Source organism: Podarcis muralis, chromosome 1 (assembly GCF_964188315.1).
Source record: "Podarcis muralis chromosome 1, rPodMur119.hap1.1, whole genome shotgun sequence".
NCBI classification, from domain to species: domain Eukaryota; kingdom Metazoa; phylum Chordata; class Lepidosauria; order Squamata; family Lacertidae; genus Podarcis; species Podarcis muralis.
This window is the reverse complement of record NC_135655.1, coordinates 76,491,115-76,514,488: the sequence shown is the minus strand read 5'-3', so window position 1 is coordinate 76,514,488 and position 23,374 is coordinate 76,491,115. Positions and strand designations below refer to the sequence as shown.

Below are 23,374 nucleotides of genomic sequence, written 5' to 3'. Positions count from 1 at the left end.
ATTTCATAAGGTTATAGCACATGCTCAACTATCATCACTGCTGTCATCTGCTTTGGAGTCTATCCAAATAAATCCACTCTCCTTTGGCAGTGCATCCAAGCTGAATCTCTCTTCTAGGAAGTCTGAAGTTCACTCTATCCATGTCCCCCTTAAAGGTTATTTGGCACTTTCAAGGTACACAGCTATGTTCTTGCTTTTAAATAAGGAAAGGACACATTTTATGCATAAGAACTGTACTGATATGTTTGGTAAGGACCCCCTTCCAGAGGACTTAAAGGTCAGCTGAAGAGGAGCTATTCCTTTCGCTTCTGGCTTTCCCTAATTTTAGGGAATGCTTGCCTCTCTCCCCCTGCAACCCAGTGCTTAAGAGTGCAAAGTGTACATGTGCCTGGGGAGTTAAATAATTACAGTCCAAGCCTCTGATGCCTTGTCACGTCAGTTTCCAAATGTTGCCCATGACCCTAGTGGCACTGCAAAATAAGAGTGTAGACTGTTTTGTAGATTATTTTTTTGTCTTCGTAGGTCCAGGGCAGCAAAGGCAAAGTAGCATCACAGCTTCTGTGCAGCCACTCTAAAGAAACTCATTGGGACTTATTTCATCTCTCCTTCTTTTGTACCCAGAATTAGAAAACTAGTTTTAAAAGCAGCTTTCCTCTAGATATCTGCTAGTATTTCTGGTCAGTTTTCATGTAGTTGATGGTGTGTGTGCAGTGCTCAATCCCACATATACTCACAGCATCCTCACTTCTCCAAGTTTGGATCCTTATGTAGCCAAAACATCACTAACCTTCCCTTGTGCATGGAGTCAGCAGGCTTTGGGGGAGCCTCAAGATTTTAAGAATTGCAAAAAATCTTCAGGAACCAAAGCAACTCAGTGAACACTGTGCATTCTCAATGGCCATTAAATGCTGACTTTTTTGGGAGGGGTAGTAGAATGGAATATTCTGGAACCTGCACCCATAAACAGAAGCACTGCACACTGTTAACATTTTGTTGCAGGTGCTACTCGCTTTGCATATTTGCTGGCTTTATTATGAAAAGCAGAGCACAATCTGCTGGTTTTTATGTGCTCTCACTAGAAACCTAAGAAAGGATATTGGGGTTGTCAGCACCAAAAACTGTGATTGTGAAAACGACATTTTCTGACTACATCTCTAATCTGCAATATCAGCACTCCTACACTGCAGTTCCTTGCTATTGTTTTGTTGTCGGTTGTCTTTGTGGTTCTTATTTTGTTTTTAATTGTGCAGCTGTACTTACCTTAATTATATATTCGTTAAGCTGCCCTGGGGCTATTTGGTGAAAAACAGGCTAGATGTACAACTAATCTAAACATTAAAATAGATACGGTATATATATTAAAACCAGGAGATTTTCTTTAGTGTATATTTCAAGGGCTTGGTTGTTCCCTAAAATCGATCTCCTCCAGGAGGGATGCCAAGAGCACTTCTCTATTACAGGAATCCAAGGAGGAGCAGGCTATGGCTGCTAGTCATGGTGGCTGATGTACCTCCAGGGTCAGGGGCAATTTGGGGCTTTTTAGCTTAGAAAAATAATGGGTCAGACAGGATATGATAGAGATGTATAAAATGATGCATGGTGTGTAGAAGGTAGACAGAAGTTTTTATTCCTTTCCAACAATACTGGAAGCCATGGCAATCCATCAAAGCCAAATGGTGGGAGATCCGGAACTGACAAAAGAAATAACTGCTTCGTACAGTGCAGATAAACTAAGGAATTTGCTACCGCAAGATATGAGGGTGGCAGAACACAAGTCCTAACAAATCAGTCTAGGTTCATTGTGAGTTCTGGCAATTTGAATCTGACAGCTTTTAGTCTCTCGGCCCACTGTCTCTCCCTTACCCCCTTTGCCTTTGCAAGTTTTTCTGGCTGGCATGCCCTAGAGAGGAAGTGGGAAAATGGGAGTCTTTGTTTTTCTACTAAGTCAGCCTCTGACCCACTGCAGATCGCTGGGACAGTTAAGAATGAAGCAGCTGAGCTTTTGTTCCCACAACTGTGGACTGTTTTGGAGCAACGTGATAGAGCAGTGGAACCGTCTCAATAGGGAAAGAATTGCTGGGTTGTTGTTGTTTTGCCCAGTTCACTCCTGTCCAACAGAACTCTGAAGACTGAATCAAAGCCTGTGTTGCTGCCAAGCTTAAGAAGTTCTCTTTGGGGAAATCAGTCTTCCTTTGTGGGGGTTTGTGTATCAAAGTTGGTGGCAGTATCTTACACAGTACTTCAGACAAGTTCGCTCTGAATCGTGGAAGGATGCATTTAATCACTAATACCATGTATTTATTACAGTGACTCACAAACTGATCAAATTTATTATGGCAAAACATTTTGGCTTCCACTTCCTCAGCCGCTCCAATGTGAGTCAAAGAGTGCTGTGGCCAGGTTGTCAGTTACAGAATGTGGAGGTCTGAATATCCCAAAGTGTTGCATTTGCTGTAGCTGAGTGATGCTGCAGTATCCTTTGATTGACATCAGAGCAGTAGAGGAATGTGGAAGTCAAAGCACTTGAAATTCAATTTATTGTGTGTATGTGTGTGTGTACTGGGGGAGTGTCTTTTAGGCCTGGTAGTATGAAGAATTATTGTGGACCAACACCCACTTAGCGATCTTAGAATCTTTGCTCAGTGCAGGATCTGCAATGCAGGATACAACTTCAGCATCCCTGACTGATCGTTACAGCTACTGGTCATGATAACTGAGTTATGGGATAAGTCAGTATCAGAAGCCGTATGCCCTGGATACCAGTCACTGGGGGAACACAAGTGTAGAGTGAGCACACATGTCTTGCATGTGGGTTTCCCATAAGCACCTGGTTGGCCACTGTGAGAGTGGGATGCTAGACTGGAATAGTCTGGTTTAATCCAATAGTGCTCTTTTAAAAATCCACAATGGAGGCTTATTTCGACACTTAACTTTCATCTGCCAGTAAGGGACCATAGAAGTTTTATTATTTTTACACCTGGAATGCTGAGTTCCCTGAGATGCACTGGGCCAGCCCAGATGCTCTGAAATATTCCATGTGAGCATGCCACTGCACAGCAGAAGTAACAAATTATTCTCCAGTTAATGTTTATGATTTTCTGGTCATAATTTGCATCAATTTAAATGTTCCTTGACTAATATTTTGAGGTACTGAATATGGTGCAGTAGGGTTTTGTGGTACAACAACAAATATGCCAGATTGCTGCTGATTTCATGATGAGACTATGTTTCAAGAACTAAGACATAGTTAAGCCACATAATTCCTGCCGGCTGTTTTATTAGATGGTATCCTATAGATGTGCAGTATCCAAGTTTGAAAACCAGTAATCATGTAATAGAAGAAAAAATAGAATAGCCTATTATAACATGGTAGATTTGTTTTATACTTAACCTTGAGTATATGTTTGTGGTTAGCAGGGGGAACTGCATGAGAAGGTAAACAACTCTGGATATGGGGGGGGGGGGCGGGGAATAAGGGAAGGGCCTATGGCAGTGAGGTCATTTCCCAATGAAGCTCTAGATTGGCAAACAGAAGTTACTCACTATACTAAAATTACAACATTTGAAACATGGGTGCATGCTGCAACAAACTGCTTAGTGGTTGCGGCTTCTTGCAGTGTGCAACCTGTTTGGGGAACCATGTACTTCCTCCTCAGGACTATTTAATTGCATGATTTCTATTACAAATGGCACAAAGGGCATTGCCATTCTGTAATTTTAAAACCACCATTAAAACAACAGTGTTTGCTGACAGAATATAACAAGGCTGAAACTCAAATTCTAACTGTCCTTTCGGTCACTGACAAGCCTTCCAAGAGCTGTTTTGTCCGCTTCTCTTTCTCGGCAGTACCATAGTTTTGTGATTCTGAAACCGCCAGTCATTGTGATGCCTGCGTTTCAGAGATAACTGCTGTTTAGAGTGCCTTAACGTGTAAAGCCTGCTAGCTTAGTATCATGCAGCAGCGCCCTCCTAACGTCCGTTGTTCTCTTGTGCCTTAGGTGAGGCTGGTGCAAACATCATCCATGTCTCTAAGGAGGCTCGGAAGAGGTTTCTTGGCCCCTTGCACCCCTCCTTCAACTTAGTGAAAATCATCCGTACCTGCCTATACAAGACCCTGCCAGACAACGGGCATGAGGTGGCCAGTGGACGCTTGGGCATCTCGCTGACGCGGGTCTCAGATGGAGAGAATGTCATCTTATCGGAGTTCAGCTCCAAGGAGGAGCTTATCCAGGCAAGTAATAACATGATGACTGCCTCGTTGCTTTAGATGTGAATCTGTAGGTTCCCAGCCACCAGGGACTGGGACACCTGACTTGACTATGCTTTCATGGTGAAAGGCTGTCTTGTAGCTATCACTTGTTCCATCAGATGATATTTACTTGGTGCTCTGGATACATAAATCCTCCCCCGCATGTTATTTAGGTTTCATGTGGTGTTTTCCTGTCTCTCTCAGGCATGTGTTTGCAGCACTTTCATCCCAGTGTACTGTGGCCTCATCCCTCCCAGTCTTCAAGGAGTGGTAAGTAAGCCATCGTGGACTTGGGCTTCCAAAATTGTTTGCATTGGTACGAAGTCATGCTGTGATCCTTGCAAGGTTGGCTGTTACTGTCTCCGTATTATACATAGAGGGCTAAAGCTGAAGAAGTGGCTTGCTACTGATTGTCTCATTTTCATTCCTGTTGGAACTGACGGCCATAAGCCACAAGCTTTAGTCATCGTGTCATCATCCCAGGGACACATCAGGCAGGCTATTAAGTCAAAGGGAGCAGGGATGAGGGGGAGTATCTTGCTTGATGCTGAAGCCACAAAGTCTGTATTAGTCATAATCTTCAGATTATAAAATGGGTATTTAATATGTGTCTGTCATGACTTGCGTAAAGTGGTGAAACTCCCTGCTATCTGCAGATGTGTTTTATCCAGCGCCTGACAAGGGTGCCAACAATATTGCCTTAAGAAAATAGATCTGTGTAGCACAGTAGTAGATGTCAGGAGTTTTTCCTCTTGTTTTTTCCGAAACTTGAGATTATTTGTTTTCATGCAGTCCTGTTTCAGGCATCAAGGGTGGTGTGTGTGTGTGTGTGTGTGTGTGTTGTGTGTGTCTAGCAGCAAATAAGCCAGCAAGTCAGCTAATTGCACTCTTGTTGAGGGCACAGCACACACAGCCTATCAGTGCAGCAGCACCCTTTCCTTGAACTCTTAGACTTTAGTGCCACTGGAATTGGAGATTGCTCAGCACCACCCAGGCCAAAGGGCAATAAATCTGGGGAAGGCAGGAAAAACCCTCTGGCCCAGCTTTCTCTGAGAAGCCCCATGTGACTATTCCATATATAACAGTAAACCACAACTTATGGCTCAGGGAAGTGCGGCAGAAGCTCCTGAAAAAAACCCTTTCTTCTCTGACAGCGTGGCTGTGAGGAGGTGTTGTCTTAAACCAGGGGCCAGCAACCTTTTTCAGCAGGGAGCCGGTCCACCGTCCCTCAGACCATGTGGTGGGCCGGACTATATTTTTTTTGGGGGGGGGAATGAACGAATTCCTATGCCCCACAAATAACCCAGAGACGCATTTTAAATAAAAGGACACATTCTACTCATGTAAGAACACACTGATTCCCAGACCTTCCACTGGCCGGATTTAGAAGGCGATTGGGCCGCATCCAGCCCCCAGGCCTTAGGTTGCCTACCTTTGCCTTAAACTAACTGCAGTTAAACATAATGTCTGAACCTTGGTTAGGCTTGTTTACATACTTTTTAATGTTACGTATCATTTCTATGTTATTTTTTGGCCATTTTACTATTGAAAATAAATAGTAAAATAAACAAACCATAATGTCTGAACCCTGACATGCTGTGGCTACCCTTTGTCAAAAGGAGCCAACTTCAAACCATAGTTTTATTACGGTGGCTTGTTTCAGTTGACCACACTTCAGGGTTTTAATACTATGCTAAGCTGTTGTTAATTGAAATCGGAAGTTAAGGCTTCCAGTTTCCTTGCAGCCATGTTGGAGAATAAGAAGGGAAGGAAGAGATGGCGCAAGCCTGAAACACATCAGCTTATTCCTGCAGTAAGCCATGGTTTATTGTCACTTCAGAACAAGCCACAGTGAACTGTTTAAAGGTAGCTGCACCAAAGGGTTTTGTTTTTCCTTTTCTCCTGATATCTGTTCCATTCTGGTTTGGCTGAGTGGTATTAAGAAAAGCCCATTTGCAACGGCACTAAACCAAATTGAGGTTGTGAACTCAAGGAGTGCCTGGTAGAAGCAGAGTGGTGGAGTTTGTGGAGAAGGTTGGCATGAACAGTTTGTTCCGAACTGGAATGTAGGCGAAAGGTCCCCGATAGACGGCTAGCTTTATTCATTTATTTATTGCTTTTGTTACATAATGTTGTTAACAATAACAGCTGGGAGGGGGTGTGTATGTCTTGTTTTGGAGATGTGCCTGCTTCATCACCTCGCCCTGGTCTTATTTTAGTTTGGATCCCTCTCCTCTAGATTAAACATATTTAGCCCTGTCTGTGCATGCAGATAAGGCTAGAGCCAGCAGAGCCTTTACCTCTGTCTCTAGCCAGTCTCATTGCAACCCAAGAGTCTCCCAAATACCTCGCAGCAAAAAGCCGGCTGTCTGAAGCAGGAAGCCCTGTTGGGCCAGATGCACCGAACAATTAATAAGTAAAGCAATAGTTCAGAAGTGCTTGCCTTCCAGCTAATGTAGGGAGGCAGTGGGTATGTCAGTAGAAGGCCTAGGGATCTTCACCGGTTGCCGTCACCCCATGGATCTCACTCATTTTATTTAGATATTTTGATACTACTCTTTATCATAAAGTCACAGGGGGATGCGCAACATATTAAAATGCACAAATGCATATTCCGAGGCCAATTGAAACATCTATATGAAATAAACTCAGCACAAATTAAAATAACAAAGGATAATGCAAGGTGACAATGGGTGCCATACACTGACCTCAGTGTATTATGCCTCCTAACCTCCAGAAACCTGGGGGGAGGGGAGTGTATTCACTTCCCTCTTGAAAGAGTAGGCAAGACACTACAGTACTCAGTAGGGAGATAGTTCCATTGTTTTGGAGCTGCCACAGGAAAGGCTGTACTGTGGGTCCTCACACTACTGAACACCTCTGTTGTAGTGGCCATCAGGAGGTTCTCCTTAGCTGATCTTCAGGCCCAGGTGGTAGGTTGGTAAAAGAGAAGTTCTCTTATTTTAATGTCAACATAAGCACTTTGACTTGGGCTCTAAAGAGAATTGGCAAGCTGTGCAGCTGTTTTAGTACTCTGGAGCCCTGCATTTTACACTAGTTGCAAGTTCTGAACCATTTTGGAAGAGCAGTCCTACAAAGAATACATGACAGTAGTCTAATCTGAAGGACAGCAGAGCATGGATAATAGTGGCCAGGCTATCTCTATTCAGGAAAGGATGCAAACGAGTGCAACCCCTATCAGAAGAAGGGTGTTATGCTGATTCTCGGACTCTGTGCAACCACAGCACCTCTGCTTGTCTAGATTCAGCTTCTGTTTCTTGGCCCACATCCAGCCCATTACTGCTTCCCCAGGCACCAATGAAACAGATGGAGCTGTGTGTCATCAGTATATTGGTGGCAATTCAGATCCCCTGAATATGGCTGCTATAACCTGCCAGACTCGCCAAGCAACTGTTAATTGGTATATTTGCAATTGCCTATAAGTGTTTGGAAATTTGGGGGTGGGACAGACTGTAAACTGTATCTGCATAATAAAACCTTCAATGATTCCTTGTCATTCTTTCTGTCCTCCCAGAGGTATGTTGATGGAGGGATTTCTGACAACCTGCCACAATATGAGCTGAAGAACACCATCACGGTGTCCCCTTTCTCTGGGGAGAGTGATATCTGTCCACGGGACAGCTCCACAAACATCCATGAGCTCAGGGTCACGAATACCAGCATTCAGTTCAACATGCGCAACCTCTACCGCCTTTCAAAGGCCCTGTTTCCACCAGAGCCTCAGGTGAGAGCCCAGCATGATTGTCTATATTTTTGTAGTGATGCTTGAGCTTCCATAGATGGTAAATATTGTTTATGGCTCTTCATTTGAAGGAACTTCAGGCAACCTGAATTTATATACTTTCTAAATACAAATCATTGTAGTCATCCCTCATCAGAGCACTTCATCTGTCTTAGCCCTTATGCTTCTAACACAAAACTGTGCGTGTTTACTTGGAAGTGAGTCCCACTGGTGTTGGATGGAGCTTACACACCTATAGAAACCAACCTGACCTCCATAAAGCTTCAGTGGTGTTTGTGCCACCCATTTCTGAGAGACGGGCATATGGTGTTTCATGAACAGCTGCACGTTTCCTTTTAGAAACAGGCAACAAAGTCACTGAAAGGCACGTGGGTGATCAGCCAATGCACTTCATGTAACTTGGGACTCCCACTCCCATTCTTTAGAGGGTGTTGACAGGTAGCCTAATTTGGAGTGGCAAATGCTCATTCTATGATTTAATCTGACTTGTTTTTTTAAAGTGATGGGACAAGAAGCCTTCAAAACTTTTGGAATGCACTGAATGCCTTTTTTAATCCCATTGGAATAACATGAAGACACCTGAAAATACCTTCAATTAGGCATTGTTTGAAAATGCTTATGGACTGTATTCAGTCCACTGACATTCCTTTGTTGGCCTTCTTTCTTCCCCCATGGGTGTTCATTCAGAGCCATTGCCCAGACCATAACATGTCTCCTCCGTGTTCCTGCCTCTTCCTTTAGTTAGCAACATAACAAATGCTGTTGGTCCGTTCTTGCTTTCTGCCCTTTCTCCCTCTTTTGTTGCTGCAGTAGAAAACACTGTTGGGGTAGCAATGGTTGTAACCAGAAAACAAGCCCCTCTTGCCCTTCCAACTGGAATGTTTAGACACAGCCTTTCATCATCATAACTGACTCTCCTTTATCTCTGTGTGCAGGTTCTGCGGGACATGTGCAAGCAAGGATACAGGGATGCACTGCACTTCTTGAAAAAGAATGGTAAGCACTTAGCAAAAGGTTTTGCCTTCCCTCCCCACCCAAATTTTCTAGCAAAAGTAAAACTGTGTAAAAACATTTTTCTTCTCTGCTTTATAAGTTTCCTTGTGTCCTGTTTGTGCATAAAATCCATTGGCGGCCATGCTTAACCCTCAGTTGTCCCATCTAACCAGTTGTTGCTATGCAGAAAACATTTTTAATAGTACCTAAGCAGCAGCCAGCTTCATTATTACCAATTGTATTCCCACTTAGCTGAGTTTGAGCACCCTTTCCATTCTACATCATTAGAAAAGTTCTGAGTAAATCAAGAGGTTTTACATACTCCTACACAAATCGCTGAATGAAAGCAAAATGTTGGATATGACAAGAGAGTCTATTTTGTATTTGATCACATAGATGCAAAATGGCACTGGGTATGATCCACTGGGGTCTTCTCCTGCACAAAATTCATTTAATGGAAGCTGTGCAAGAGCATAACAATGCTTCTCTAGCACTCTGCCTATTATTCTGGCATGAGCCGGTGCTGTGGCCAGAGCACACTGTTTGTGTCTATAGTGCCACCTTGTGGTACACTGTCTGTAGTGCAGCAATCTTGTGCACTGTATTTTTTTGTCCTTACAGTTCATGAGTTAACTACTTACATTGATGCAGTTCAGGTCTTGCCTGTGTGCTTCCTACAGACAACAGTTGGTCACTATGAGAACAGGATACTCAACCAACTGAGGCTTTGCTCTGATCCAGAAGGGCTCTTTTTATGTTCTTATATTACATGATTCAGCAACCCCACTGTGCTACCCCAGAGAAGGCAATTAGAGAGGAAATTGACTTGGTGACAGCCAAAGATTTCTTATGGTTGCAGGTGTGAAAGGGTCTACTTGGGACTTCTTATTGAAGCTATGTATAGTAGTTCTAGAATTCAAATGGTACTTTACAGAATGTGTAGGCATATACAGTGGTACCTCTGGTTACAAACTTAATTCATTCCGGAGGCCTGTTCTTAACCTGAGGTACCACTTTAGCTAATGGGGTTTCCTGCTGCTGCTGCACCGCCGCCACGCGATTTCTGTTCTCATCCTGAGGTAAAGTTCTTAACCTGAGGTACTACTTCCGGGTTAGCAGAGTCTGTAATCCAAAGTGTTTGGAACCCGAGGTTACTTCAGGCATGCCCAAGAGGTACATTGCAATCTACTGGTAGGTAACGGGGTGTTCCTGGTAGATCCTGGTAGATCTCTGGCCCCTCAGTGATCTCCTTACAAAAAACCAAAAAACCAAACAACAACAAAAAACCAAAAAACTCCCACCAAATTTGGCTTCCTAAAAAAAGCTCCACAACCTTTGGGTAGATCACTGCCAGTCTTTTTACGACAATGAGTAGATCACTGCCAGTTTTTTTATACTGTGAGTAGATCACAGACTATTGGGAGTTGGAGGTCCCTGGATAGATAAACCACGTGGTACTGAGTTCTTAGAACTACGTTGCTTCAGTCTGCAGAGGTGGGGTATATTGGTGGGCAGGATTTAACATTTGAATGTCCCTCCATGCGCATGTTTTACAAGAAACGACATACTTCTGCTGCACGATACTTCTAGGTATTAGACAGCACACAGTATGTACAACATACGTGTTACAATATTCTTTTAAATATTTGTAAACTAAACTTTATTCAAACAGATCCGATGGCAGTGTACAGTTATTACAACAAATAAAGGAAAACATAATCCACCATAGATCTATTGTTTTAAGATACCTGTGTGTTTTTTTTTAAAAAGTTCCAAAAACAAATTTAGCACTTAAAAAAAAAAAGTCTGAGTAAACAAATAAGTTTTAACCTGGTGCCAAAAAGAGTGTAGCATTGATGCCCACTGAGTCTTTTCCCGAGGAGCTATTTCTCTCTGCTTTGTAAACCCTCTTGCCTTGCACAGCTGTCTCACATGCCTTGGTGGCAATTTCATGTCCAGTGCTTATTGTACATGATATCCTCCGTGACAGCAGGTGGCTTTTGGCTATGACTGCCACTTTCTCCACTGCCAGGAAAGATAATCTGCAAAGCATATTAAGTTTTTGGTTGAAGTACAACAGTTCCTTCTCCCATCTTCCTCAGGTCTTCTCCATCATCCAAGACCCACCAACCCTTTGCTGGCTATTGAAAATGGTGCTGGGGTGAGGAATGCTGAAGAAGAGGAGGAGGAGGAGGAGGCAGGGGAAGAGGACCAGCTGAGAGAGAATGCTGCACTGGCAGAGGCTGAAGATCACATTCTTGAACACTTGCCTCCTAAACTGAACCAAGGTATGATCTTGGGTTGGAGAGTCTGCTGTGTGTCTGTGTCTAACCCAAGGCTCTCCTCATTACACAGACTAGGCTGAGGCTTTTATAATGCTCTAGGGGTGAGGAACATGTAGTTCAGCAGCATCTGATGTTGGGCCTCCGCCACGAGTTCCCCACCCCTGACTTGTCCTGCTTTTTTCCTTTGTGGGAGAAAATGGGAGAAGCGGAGGAAAGAAGAATGTTGAGAGGCTAAAAGATAGACATTCCGATTCTGCACATATGCATACATTTTATTTTGTTCTGTGCAGATGATTTGGTTTCCCTGGTACATAGTCGAACTACAAGTTCCAGGCTCTGTGGAGGAAGCCATGATGGTTAAATTGATTTCATTGTATAGTTGGCCATAATTGGCCATGTCCAAAGGTAAATTAGGAGACTGTGAATACATGAAATACACAGGGTGGCTAATGTAAGGTGATACAATTTGCTCCATGGTCCCCTGCAGACATATCGCAGGACTTCAGAAAATCTCTATTTCCCATTAATAACGCAAGTATACTGAGCTATGTTTTGAAAGTGTGCATGTGTTCACATATGCATGTGGAAATTCTGAAGTTGGTGCACAGCACTGACTTGAAACTCTGGTTCCAACCTCCACTGCCCAGTAAAGTTGGTATCTGAGAAGAACAGGCTGGCTGCCTTGATTTAGGGTCTGGCTATAGTTTTTTTATTTTCCTATTGGAACTTCTCTTAGGTGACTCATGAGATAACGGATAGTGGACACAGAAGCATAAAAACCAGCAAAATTGTCGGGAAATGCCTGTAGACAGATAAGATGGGGATCAGTGTTGAGGAGAGATGAATAAAGTGATTTGCTGCCAGCTCTAGAATTGACATAATATTCCCGCCTATAATAAACCTCTTGGTCCCCCTGCTTAGTAGTAGATGCATGTTTATGGCTAGAGAGATTTTGTGGATCTTCAAAGTAGTCTGGACACCCAGTAATTGTTTTTAAAATGTTGGTGAATTGTTCTTTCCAATTCCCACTTCTGTTGTAGCATGCGAAGTCCCTCACTTCATTTCAAACCTACACCTGCATTGGGAAATTAGAAGTTAATGCTGTTTTTTTTGAACTGCAGGGCCTTCAGGGCCCTGGCAATAACATGTTGCTAACTCATACAGCCCAACAGAATTGAAGGTTTCAGAGGCATTCAAGTTCTATAGTGAATACTACCTTTTAAATGAGGCATGGGACAAACAAAGCAGGCTTGGTCTCTTTCTCTGGGGAAGAAGAGTAATAGAAATCCCTCTGGCTGCTTCTCATGAGCTGGGCGAAGTCTTATACTGTATTTTTATTCCTTGCCTTTTGGGCTGATGTTTGGAGCCACAAGAGGGCTAAATTTTGGACAGGTATTTCTCCTCTAAAAATTGAGAGGGGGCAGTCTCTGCTTTTCCCATTGAATTGGTGACTGGAATAACTCACTGTCTCCATCTCCAGCCCTCTTAGAAGCCTGTGCTGAGAGGAGGGGATTGTTCACCGGCATTGCCAACCTGTTGCCTGTGCGCCTGGCCTCTACCTTGATGCTCCCATACACTCTTCCTCTGGAGTCGGCTCTCTCCTTCACTGTCAGGTATGCTCTAAATCCTGTTTCTGATATGCTTTTGGGATATGCTTGTGATTGGGACCTAGATTGCTGTATCATCTGCATCGTTAAGAACTTGCTATTCTGTGGGACTTGATTCTAAATAAAACAAGGGTAAAATCCACTCCAAGGGAATTTATTGAAAGCCAAGAACCCTCTCCCATGTGGTTGTCAATGGCTACTAGCCATGAGGTCTGTGTGCAGGGTCAGAGGGGGCTATCAGCCACTGGGAAACAGTAGCAGGAACAAACTCTTGCTCTCATGTGCTGCATCTGGGCTTCCCATAGACACCTAGTTAGCCACCATGGGAAATGGGATTCTGGACAAGAAAGGTCACTGGTCTACTCTAGCAAGGGGAGGCATGCTCTTTATGTGAATACTTGCCATTGTGCAGGCAGTCCAAGGGAATTTATTGAAAGCCAAGAACCCTCTCCCATGTGGTTGTCAATGGCTACTAGCCATGAGGTCTGTGTGCAGGGTCAGAGGTGGCTATCAGCCACTGGGAAACAGTAGCAGGAACAAACTCTTGCTCTCATGTGCTGCATCTGGGCTTCCCATAGACACCTAGTTAGCCACCATGGGAAATGGGATTCTGGACAAGAAAGGTCACTGGTCTACTCTAGCAAGGGGAGGCATGCTCTTTATGTGAATAGTTGCCATTGTGCAGGCTGTTTTTAAGAACACCTTTGCAAAGCTGCAACGTGGCTGGTGCTCCTTCGTGCTTGCAGTGTAGCAATGGCCTGCGTTACGTAACAGCGTCCCTGTTGGTCACCTGTCTCCTTCAGGTTGCTTGAATGGCTGCCAGATGTCCCTGAGGATATCAGGTGGATGAAGGAGCAGACGAGGAAAGTCTGCCACTATCTGATGAGGAAAGCCAAGAAGAAGCTGGGAAGCCATCTCTCAGCCAGGTAGGATTATCTTGTTTGCTTTTCTAAGTATTGCGACACTGGGAGTTGCCATAGGACTGGCGCCATATAAATGGTAATCAGGGGGACTTTGGCCTCCAATCTGACCGTGCTTATTCAGAAAGCAGCCCCTTTGTACTCTCCTCCAAGTTTGTGTGCTTAAGATGGCAGTTCTAGATGTGTCATCTTACTTTGCACAGCCCTCTATAAAATAAAGGTGCCTTACTCTTCAGGAAGGTTTAGTGTTACTGTGCCTAGGTAACCGAATACATGGTTATGAAACTACAGGCAATTCCAGCACTGTGCGCTTCTTTTTCAAGAAACCAAATAACTGAAAACCTAGGCTTGACAATCCCCAGTTTTGTTTTGACGGTGAAATAACATAACTAAGTGCCTGAAGTCCTTAGATGTTGTACGTAACATATTTGAAAGGGCCTAATTTTCTTTCCAAAAGAAAAAGGCCTAATTTCCAAGGGTGGTGTTCAACTAAGTTTTACTCCAGAGTTAAACCCATTGAAATTAATGAACCTGTTAGGGTCTTTGATTTCATTACATCTACTCTGAGTAAAACTTAGATATAGTAGCACCCCATATACAGAGTGTTCTGAAGAGCTATTTTGGATTAAGTTTAAAACCCAAACAACCCTCTTCAAATGCATCTATTTGCTCACTCTTGGTTCAGTTTTTTTCCTGTATGCGAACATGTTCCCAGGGCAGTTCAGGACAGTGGGCAAAAATGTATTGTGTGTGAACTGCCAAAAAGTGATTGGATTCTATCTCAAAGGTGGGGGGGGGGGGGAGAGATAGCCAGAGGTTGCCCATATGGAGATAGCCATGGATGCTGGAAAACTGGCTTTGGGCTGAACATTGATTCTTGGTATAATAGCCGGTGGTCAATAGCATTGGCAGAGAAACTAACATGTCAGGTCAGAACAGCAAAGGGCAAACACCATCCCTATTCTTTTTATAATACATGGCAAAAAAAATATCATTGAATATATAAATTGTTTGGATAGTGGTAGGAATCCACCTAAGACTCACAGGGAAACGTGGTGTGATCTTTTAGAGCAACCAAATGGGATGTTGTATAGCAAGACAAATGTATATGATTTTATTGGGACAGGTTGTTTGTTATTTCCTACTTTAGCAATTGTTTATATGCTTAATTAAATAACAACAACAACAACTTTTTTAAAAAGTAAGGAGGAGAGAAAGCCACTACGTATCTATTTTTCCAACCTAACAACAGGGACCCTATTTCCCTTTACTTTCCATGGAATGACTTATAAAAATGTTCGTTCCTGCAATAGCAGATGATTTTTCTACGATCTTCCAATTCACACATTAATTTCTCAGGACAGTTCTGTATGTCAACTGTCAACATGCAAAAGATATCAGGATGGTTTGTGCAGACAAATGTGTTGTTTGAAACAGCTTTCAGTAACAAAGCTGTCATTTAATGTTTTACAATATAACAAATAGATGGTTTTTCCAAGTGATTTGTTGGCATTCATCGTGTGACAATAAACAGTTACCACTTCAATGGGTGGCTCGTGCATTACATCTGGGTGTCGCACAGTCCACTTGCACTTGGCGGGGTGCAGGTTTTATTGAGAGATAACGGAGCCCATTCTGCCAGTGGAGAATCTCATTTTGCAGAGCAGCCCAATCTACGCAGCTTGTGTTCTCACTTGTACACCTGACTCACTTTCTCAGACCGAATGAAACTCAGCAGTGTGACGACCGTCAGCCTGGGGACTCTGGAGGCTCCAAGTTTCCCCTGGACCTCAGTCAGCTCACGTGGCACTTTCTGCTTATGGGCCAATGACGGGACTAGGAAGGGGCAGGACTAGGATAGCCAGGGTGTCAAAGGTCAGTATCGAGGCATGCAAGGAGAATCTGAGCACTGCTCACCTGCACCTTCCATGATCCTAGCCTGTGCTGCTGACTTTTTGTATGTGACGGTAGCATCACACTGGCATCTTGTACTGTTAAGGGGAAATTGCAATGGGGAATGTGTGATCTTTTATCCCCCACTCCTCTCTCTGTATCTCCATGTCTAGCCTGGAAGCTCCAGTGCAGCAAGCAGCGCTTGTGAGTACAGCATGACAAACAAACTAAACATCTTCCTCTCTCTCTTTCTCTCTCTCTCTCAGGCTGTACTACCACCTGGAACTCAGAAAAAGCCAAAGCTTGCCCCTCCCCTTGAGCATCGGCTATGGGGAGGCGCTGCCCAAGTGGCTGCGGAGTAACCTCTCCCTGACGGACGTTATGACAAAATGGGAGGAGTACCAGCGCCAGCTGATGCTGGGGTTGTTCTGCATCAACGTGGACCTGCAGGCATCCATCTTCCCATCAGAAGGGCTGCAGATGAGGCACCCGCCAGCAAGCTGCACACAAGAAAGCCTCCAGCTTTTCTGATCTCGTTGCCACACTTTGGGCAGGGGAGGGTGGACAGCCGCTGCCTCTCAACAGCCTCCTAATGGAGCTGTAACACCTGCTAAGAGACTTCTTATTTTCTCATTTGCAGAGTGAGAATTTACATCAATATAGCCATTGTGCAACTGCTAAGCTGGTGGCTGCACAGTGTTCAAACCCATAGCAATGTGTTGGGCGTTGTGTACACTCTTAGAGATGATGGTGTATAAATGCCCAGCACATGTGACAAAAGTGCTTGGTCTCTTGGTTGAACCAAAAGAGTTTTGCTTGGGACACCTTTTCAGAGGCCTCATATCATATTGAACTTGCCGTTTGTGATAAGAGGATTGGGACACAAATCAGTACTCTGGCATTGCTTTTAATCTCCTTTGTTTTACATCAGTGTTGTAAAAGGGTCTTTGTTTTGAAGAAAGCCGAGTCCCTCATAGATCATCTTTGCCTGCGCTACACAGAATAGTGAAAAGCAGGCAGGCTACAACAACTGGCTGCCAGATTGGCTCTTGTTATCTAAGGCAGCCCTTGGTTTTCAACTCTCAGCTGATGCACCTTTTTAAATGCCTGTGCCCCACGTTCTCTTTCAAATCTATCTGGGTGCTACTGCTCTTAATATAGATGTTAGGGATGTAGACTTGTAAAAATGAACTCTTAGAACACTAGAGTTCCTTGTTCCTCTCAGGATCACCCTCTTCTAAGGGACTTTTTTTTTTAACTATGGAGAGAGAAAATATTAGAAGCTCTGAAACGTGCTTCGTAAGGGTTGTACTAAAAGTAGGCCCATTGAAATTAATGGCCGTAACTAATTTAGATCCATTAATTTCAGTGGGTCTCATCTGAGTAAAATTGAATTGAATACAATCGTAAATGTATGCTTGAGCTATGCTGTTCTTTTCTTTTCGATGCTCCATGTTGTTTGGATGATGCTATTTCCACCCACCCAAAACAACACTACTACGTTATTCTTCAAATGTGCAGAAAGGATGTAAAGAAGGCTACAGGAAGAATGCAGGAGCTAAGAGAGCTTAGTGTATGTTTTTCAAATGGTTTGTGGCTCATCTGATGAGCTGGAGCTGAGCATGTGAGGAGAGAAGGGGTGTTTTGCCACTCACAAAATGAAAGTGAAGCTGGAGGCCAAAACTGATGCTGGCCAAACTGGATTTAACCTCGAGGAATCCATATGCACTTTGTGCCAGTGGTATATTTGATCACTTTTGAAAGGACCTGGCAACCCCAACAGAATTGTGACTGGTGTGGTGGTTAGTCAGGAGGGTCAGGAGCTGGAGGTCCTAAAAGGGATGGCAGTACAGTGTGAAAAGGAGGAAAAGAGTGCCAGAAGGTGTCAGAAGTGAATGCACATCCTTCTTTCTATCCACCTGTGTCAGAGTTGGGGAACCTTGCACTCTCCAGATGTTTTTGGACTCCATCAGCTGCAGAAAGCATGACCAATGGTCAGGGAAGGTGGGAGGCGTTGTCCAACATCTGGTGGACCACAGGTTCCCCTCCACTGTACCACAGGCTAGTTCAGTGGATCTTGGTTTCTGTTCTGCAAATGAAACAGGGATTCATGTCTTAGGTTAACCTGGAGGGCTTCCCCCCTATAGTTCATAGAGCCAGAAGGACATTTAGTTACTTGCCAGGTTCTCAAGTTTTCTGAGCCAAAGATCTGGTATGTGCTCCCAATGCTTTTGCAAAGTTCCCCACTTGCTGGAATTGTTCACTGCAGTGTGTGTTAAAGGTTAAGCACTCCATGTAGCAGCACATGTCCTGTCTGCTATATAGAATCCCTCTCCCTACAAATGCCTTTCAGATGTGATGTACCGACTACTAATTGTCTCAGCACTAACCTGTTATCTCACATTTCACTGCTGTTGCCTTGTTCATGCTACTGCGTAGCCTAGCAGAGATTTGCTGTGGCAGCAAAGCGGCAGCATTCCTTATCATATAGCAATACTGTTTTCTGTGGCTTGCTTTTCCATTGGCTTTGGGGCATATCTATGTACCTGTATACATAATATAAATATATATTTCTTCCCTGTTGTGATTTGTACCATGAAAGCACAGATAGGTTTGTGCTACAGGGAGAAACAAGTCTTTGTATCTGTACTGTGTGGAGGTTGACTTCCTTTGCACACTAACCTACCATCTTCGATCCTCTCACAACGCAGTCAGTCAGTTGAATGCCAAAGAGAACCCAAGGGGTATTCAGGGGCAGGGGGAGCTGGCACAGTACATATCAGTTAAGCAGTGTTAATAGAGATACAATTCAGAGTGCCACTGCAGAACAAAGGGGTGGGTATTCTTTGGTAGGCATACCTCACTACTCAGTGTACATTGAATAGACTTGTGTTTTTGTTCATTCCAAAGCATCTGAGTAGTGGTGTGTTGCACTGCTGAGCTTTATGAGACTCTTTGAGGCCCATGAGGTACATCCTTGGCGCGCTTTTTTTTTTAAAAAGAAAATTCAGAGTATAATGATTTGAAATGGGCTCAAGTCAGGACATTATGACTTTGTAGTGCATTTTTTTTTAATGGTGGCCAATACTAGGATTTCTAGAAATGCTTTCATCTGCAGAGCTTCTGGAGTGACACAGCTGCTAAACAGATTTTGAGAATGAGTAGCGTTATGAAAACCATCTTGATGCTAAAAGAAAAATATTCCAATTCATAATTGACTGCTCATGTAGCATAAGTGCCTGCCTTAACAATTTTGTAAGTAGTTTAGAAACGTGGAATTATTCAAGTATGAAGCCTTTGTGACTAGGCAGGATGGGAGTGGTGAGCATTTGGCACTAGCCAATGCAATAGTCCCTCTTCTATAACTTTATGTAAACACGCAGGGTGGCAAGGAATTTACTGTTCTCTCTACAAACATTTGCCTTGGAGCTCTAGCTGCGGACTTAACTTTGGAGATGTTGCATGTGTGTTTAGTTTTATGTTGGTTAAGAAAACAATGCAGCCAGCAGCTATTTGTGCAGAGGAAAATTTAGAGGTCCTCTGCATTTTAACTGAAATATAGTCTGTGGTGCCATTTCTGTGGAGGGCCTTACCTAAAAATGGAACTCCATATTTGGAGGAAGACATGCTGTTAAATTGTTGCTACCTGTTTCATGCAAATATTTGCATGATCCCCTGTATTCTCGTTGGGAGGGGAGAAATGCTCATGAAGAGCACATCATAGTAAACATCTATCTCACCCTTCTTCCATGAAATAATAGCAAGCATCTCTAAGCAGGGCTCTTGGAGTCAACCTATTGAAATACTGCAAGTCCATGGATTTCAGTGGGTCTGCTTTGAGTGTGATTAGCACGAAATAGCACCCAGAATCTTTTTTCTCTTAAGGAGTGCTTGTATATCAAAAAGTCTCTTCTCTCCTATAGAAAGATGAGAATAGCTAGAGACTTCTTGTAATTCATGTGAACTACCATTTGGTCTGCTCCAAGTAATATTTTTTTTGGGGGGGAGGGGGTTCTTGTATTTTGAAATATTCAGAAAAAAAGACATTGCCTTCGTCATCCCAAATTCTGCCATGTGCTAATTTTCCCCTGTTGTTTTATCATAATGTAAATGTGAACTTCTTTCCTGTAAGAAAACAGTAAACATGTTTGTATGTGTACATATATAGTCAACCACTAACTTATTCAACACTGTATCTTATGTTGTTGTTTTTTTAATGTCTTGCACAATTTAAATCGGGGGTTCCCAGACTATGATTTGTAGACCACCAGTAGTCTGCTAGCTTCATCTAGGTGGTCTGTGACATGTATGCAAAGAACACTTACAATTTGAATTCTAGGTGATTCAAATTGTAATACATTAAAATATAAAAAATAAAAGAAGCAATAGAAATGAAATTAAAAATCATACAGCATCTAGCGCAGCACATTGCAGTTGCTAGAACAGGGGGGGTCATTTTAGTCACTCAGCAATTTTTGAGTGAGAAATAAAGTGTGGGAACCACTGATTTAGGTTTTTCTAGTAAGTTGCTGCTTAAGGCAGAATGATTATACTGCTGTGTTTGTTTTGCTGCTAATATGTTATAATTTATATGGCCTCTTCTGTAGCAACCCATCTGGTCAGATGGGAAAATAACCAGGGTTATAAATGCTTGTTTCATCAAGTAAAATTCAGTATTTTTTCCTGCTTTAATTTTTAATTGCTTTAGTTGGACGAAATCCAGATTTTATTGCCAAAACCTAGTATTTTGACATGCATTGGGTGTTTGAAAGGAAAAGAGATCCATGATGTTCTTTAACCCTAACTTCTTTAAAAAAACAAAAACATGTTAAAATGCTATGGTCTAGGTTAGTCTCGGCTCTAATAACCACCAACCTGTAAATTAAGCACAAGTAGTAAGAAGCTATGCACCATAGTTGTGTGCCAGGTGGGGAAGCCAACCTCTCCCACTTTTTGTCTTGGAAAAGGCTTTGTAATGCCAAATTTGGAGTCTTTTGGATAAAGGCTGAAATAGGGTGACGCAGGTGCGAGCTTTTGCGTGACTTGGCACTTAATATGGTTTCCTCAGACTAAAGAATGGCATCTGATTACACCAGAAGCCAATGGAACAATAGCTTGCCTTAATGGCTTGCCTGTATCTTGCTAGTGTAGCATTGTTCTCAAGTTTTCACAGTGCCTTTTCTTCCTTTTTTAATGCCACTTGCTGCTGCTGTCCTTACAGCACCCATTCCTCTCCTGTTCTCTCTATATCCAGTTTCCTTGCAACCAGCAGCAGCTTGTGGATTAGTAATGTTGCCACAGACACTGTGGTTGCTGTGACAAGGGACTGGTGTCCTCTTGTTCCACTGATGCACACCAGCCTGACCTGCAATCTGCAGAAAATCCAAAGTGCCAAATAAAGAATAAGACCCAACCTTTAGAACACATTTTATTTTGTATTAGTCTTACTTGAGACCAGAAATCTCTGGGCTGATTGGGGGGGGGGGCGGTAACTTGATGCGATTGTGCACTTGTGGGACAGCCTGTCATAGATCAATGTTAGCACTTGCTCACGAGTAACATGTTTTGTCTGAAGTCAGAGCAGCAACAAGATTAGTGAGGAAACAATTTTATTTTACATGGCGATTATCATTAAGGGAGCATTTTAGTAGTCATTGCTTGAATAGTTCCATGTTTGATATTGTTATGCTTTGCTTCCCCCCCTTCCCCATGTTTTATTGGAAATGTGTTAAGTATTTATTTTGAAACGATATACCTCCCTAATAAAATAATTCCTAAAAATGTGAACTGGGGTGTGTGTGTTTTAATTTGTACCCCCTAGGCTTGGCAGCTGTAATCACGTGGTGCTTTCTATTGAAAGCTGAACTTGTTTGATGCAGTCAGCTTGGGGGGGAGAGGTGGAGAGAGATGCCTGGCCATCCAAAGATGGAAAGCAGACCCCGAGGTACCCTAAGCTTGGTGACACCAAGGTGCCTCGTGTGACCCTACCCTGACATCCCATTCTCACAACTACTCCTTTGGAAGCCACCAATTATTCTCAGGAGCCCATTAGGAATTGGAGCCATAGCTTGTTACTCACCCAGCCCTGCTAGACTCCTCACCAACCCTTTGCCTCAGTTTTCTACCCACTGTCATGAAACCAGGTGATCCAGGAGAACCACCATGTATTTTGCACTGAGATCCTTTGCTGATTTAACACACATCCAGAAAACCTTTCATTCTGGCCTCTCGTTTAGAGCAGCTGTCACCAGTTGTGAATTCTGAAAGTGCAGGGACTTGTTGGTCTCATCTGACTCTCCTGTGTTTGTGTTGGCCAAGTTGATACTCGTGGGTTTGTTACTGCATCATCTGGGACAGATGCAAAATCTATGCACCCCTTATTTAACACACTCTTTCCAGCCTCACCATTTTGTGCATATATCGGCCAGAGATGCTTATTGTAGCTCAGTGGTAGGGACACACATTTCACTTATATAGAAGGTCCCAGATTCGATCCCTGACATCTCCAGGTAGGGCTGGAGATAGGTAGACCCCCATCTGAAACCTTGGACAGCCACTACCTTGCAGTACAGACAACAGTCAGCTTAGATGGTCTGACTCAACATAAAAGACTTTCCTGTGCTGTTAACCAAAGCCACAACACACAAGAATATGTAAAGGGGAAAGGTGGGGGGGACTTAATAAAAGCACCGTAAAAGTACCTGAAGGGGCGTCTCCACCCCCATCATTCAGCCCAGACACTGAGGTCCAGCTCCGAGGGCCTTCTGGCGGTTCCCTCACCGAGAAGTGAGGTTACAGGGTACCAGGCAGAGGGCCTTTTTGGTAGTGGTGCCCGCCCTCCCACCAGATGTCAAGGAAATAAACAACTATCTGACTTTTAGAAGACATCTGAAGGCAGCCCTGTTTAAGGAAGTCTTTAATGTTTTATCGTGCTTTTAATATTCTGTTGAGAGCCATCCAGAGTGGCTGAGGAAACCCAGCCAGAAGAGTGCAGTATAAATAATAATAATAATTACCGCGGATGGTAGCATTAAAAAGTAACATGCTTCTATGATATCTTGACCTAGATACTAACAACAGTCAAAGAAATGTAAGCCAGATTCCCATGGCTCCCGAAATTGAAATTTGCTCACTTTATTTTTTTTTAAAAAAGATTTTTATTAAAATTTTCAAAAAAATTGCTCACTTTCAACCAGAGAGCAAAACAAACATCCAACTGGTTGCATTGTGTGAAAGTTGGCTGCCAGGTGACATGACACAAGTTTATAAAGTTCTGCATGGCAAGGAGAAATTGGGAGAGTTTTGCCCCTCTCCCATAACACTAGAACTTGTGGACGACATCCAATGAAACTGAATGTTGGAAGATTCAGGACAGATAAAATGAAATACTTCACACAGGGCATAGTTAAGCTAAGGAAATGGTTCTCAAAGGAGGCAGTGATAGTCACCAACATGGATGGAATTTAGACAAATTCATGGGCTATTAACCTCAAAGGCTATTAACCTTGATGGTTATGCTCTGTCTCTATAGGCAATAAGGCTTCTGAATATCAGGAGCGGAGAGCGCGCTTGTGTTCAGGTCCCGCATGCGAGTTTGTATCAGGCGCCTGGTTGGCCACTGTGCGAACAGGATGCTGGACTAGATCGCCGTATGTTCAGAGAA

General features: G+C 43.3%; 1 protein-coding gene across 2 annotated transcripts in view; it reads left to right on the top strand.

Moving 5' to 3' along the window:
• PNPLA2 (patatin like domain 2, triacylglycerol lipase) overlaps positions 1 to 21,498 on the top strand; it is a 40,346-nt gene extending 18,848 nt beyond the window's left edge. Inside the window, exons 2-10 of one of the 2 annotated variants that reach the window (XM_028734964.2) lie at positions 4,000 to 4,232; positions 4,455 to 4,520; positions 7,786 to 7,995; positions 8,949 to 9,009; positions 11,109 to 11,294; positions 12,772 to 12,904; positions 13,702 to 13,824; positions 15,538 to 15,693; positions 15,978 to 16,117. In XM_028734964.2, the coding sequence (XP_028590797.1) occupies positions 4,000 to 4,232; positions 4,455 to 4,520; positions 7,786 to 7,995; positions 8,949 to 9,009; positions 11,109 to 11,294; positions 12,772 to 12,904; positions 13,702 to 13,824; positions 15,538 to 15,649 (1,124 nt within the window). In that variant the 3' untranslated portion in view covers positions 15,650 to 15,693; positions 15,978 to 16,117. Of the gene's footprint in view, positions 1 to 3,999; positions 4,233 to 4,454; positions 4,521 to 7,785; positions 7,996 to 8,948; positions 9,010 to 11,108; positions 11,295 to 12,771; positions 12,905 to 13,701; positions 13,825 to 15,537; positions 15,694 to 15,977 lie in introns of both variants that reach the window. The other variant, XM_028734955.2, reaches the window with a different exon arrangement.
• The last annotated feature ends 1,876 nt before the right edge of the window (positions 21,499 to 23,374 follow it).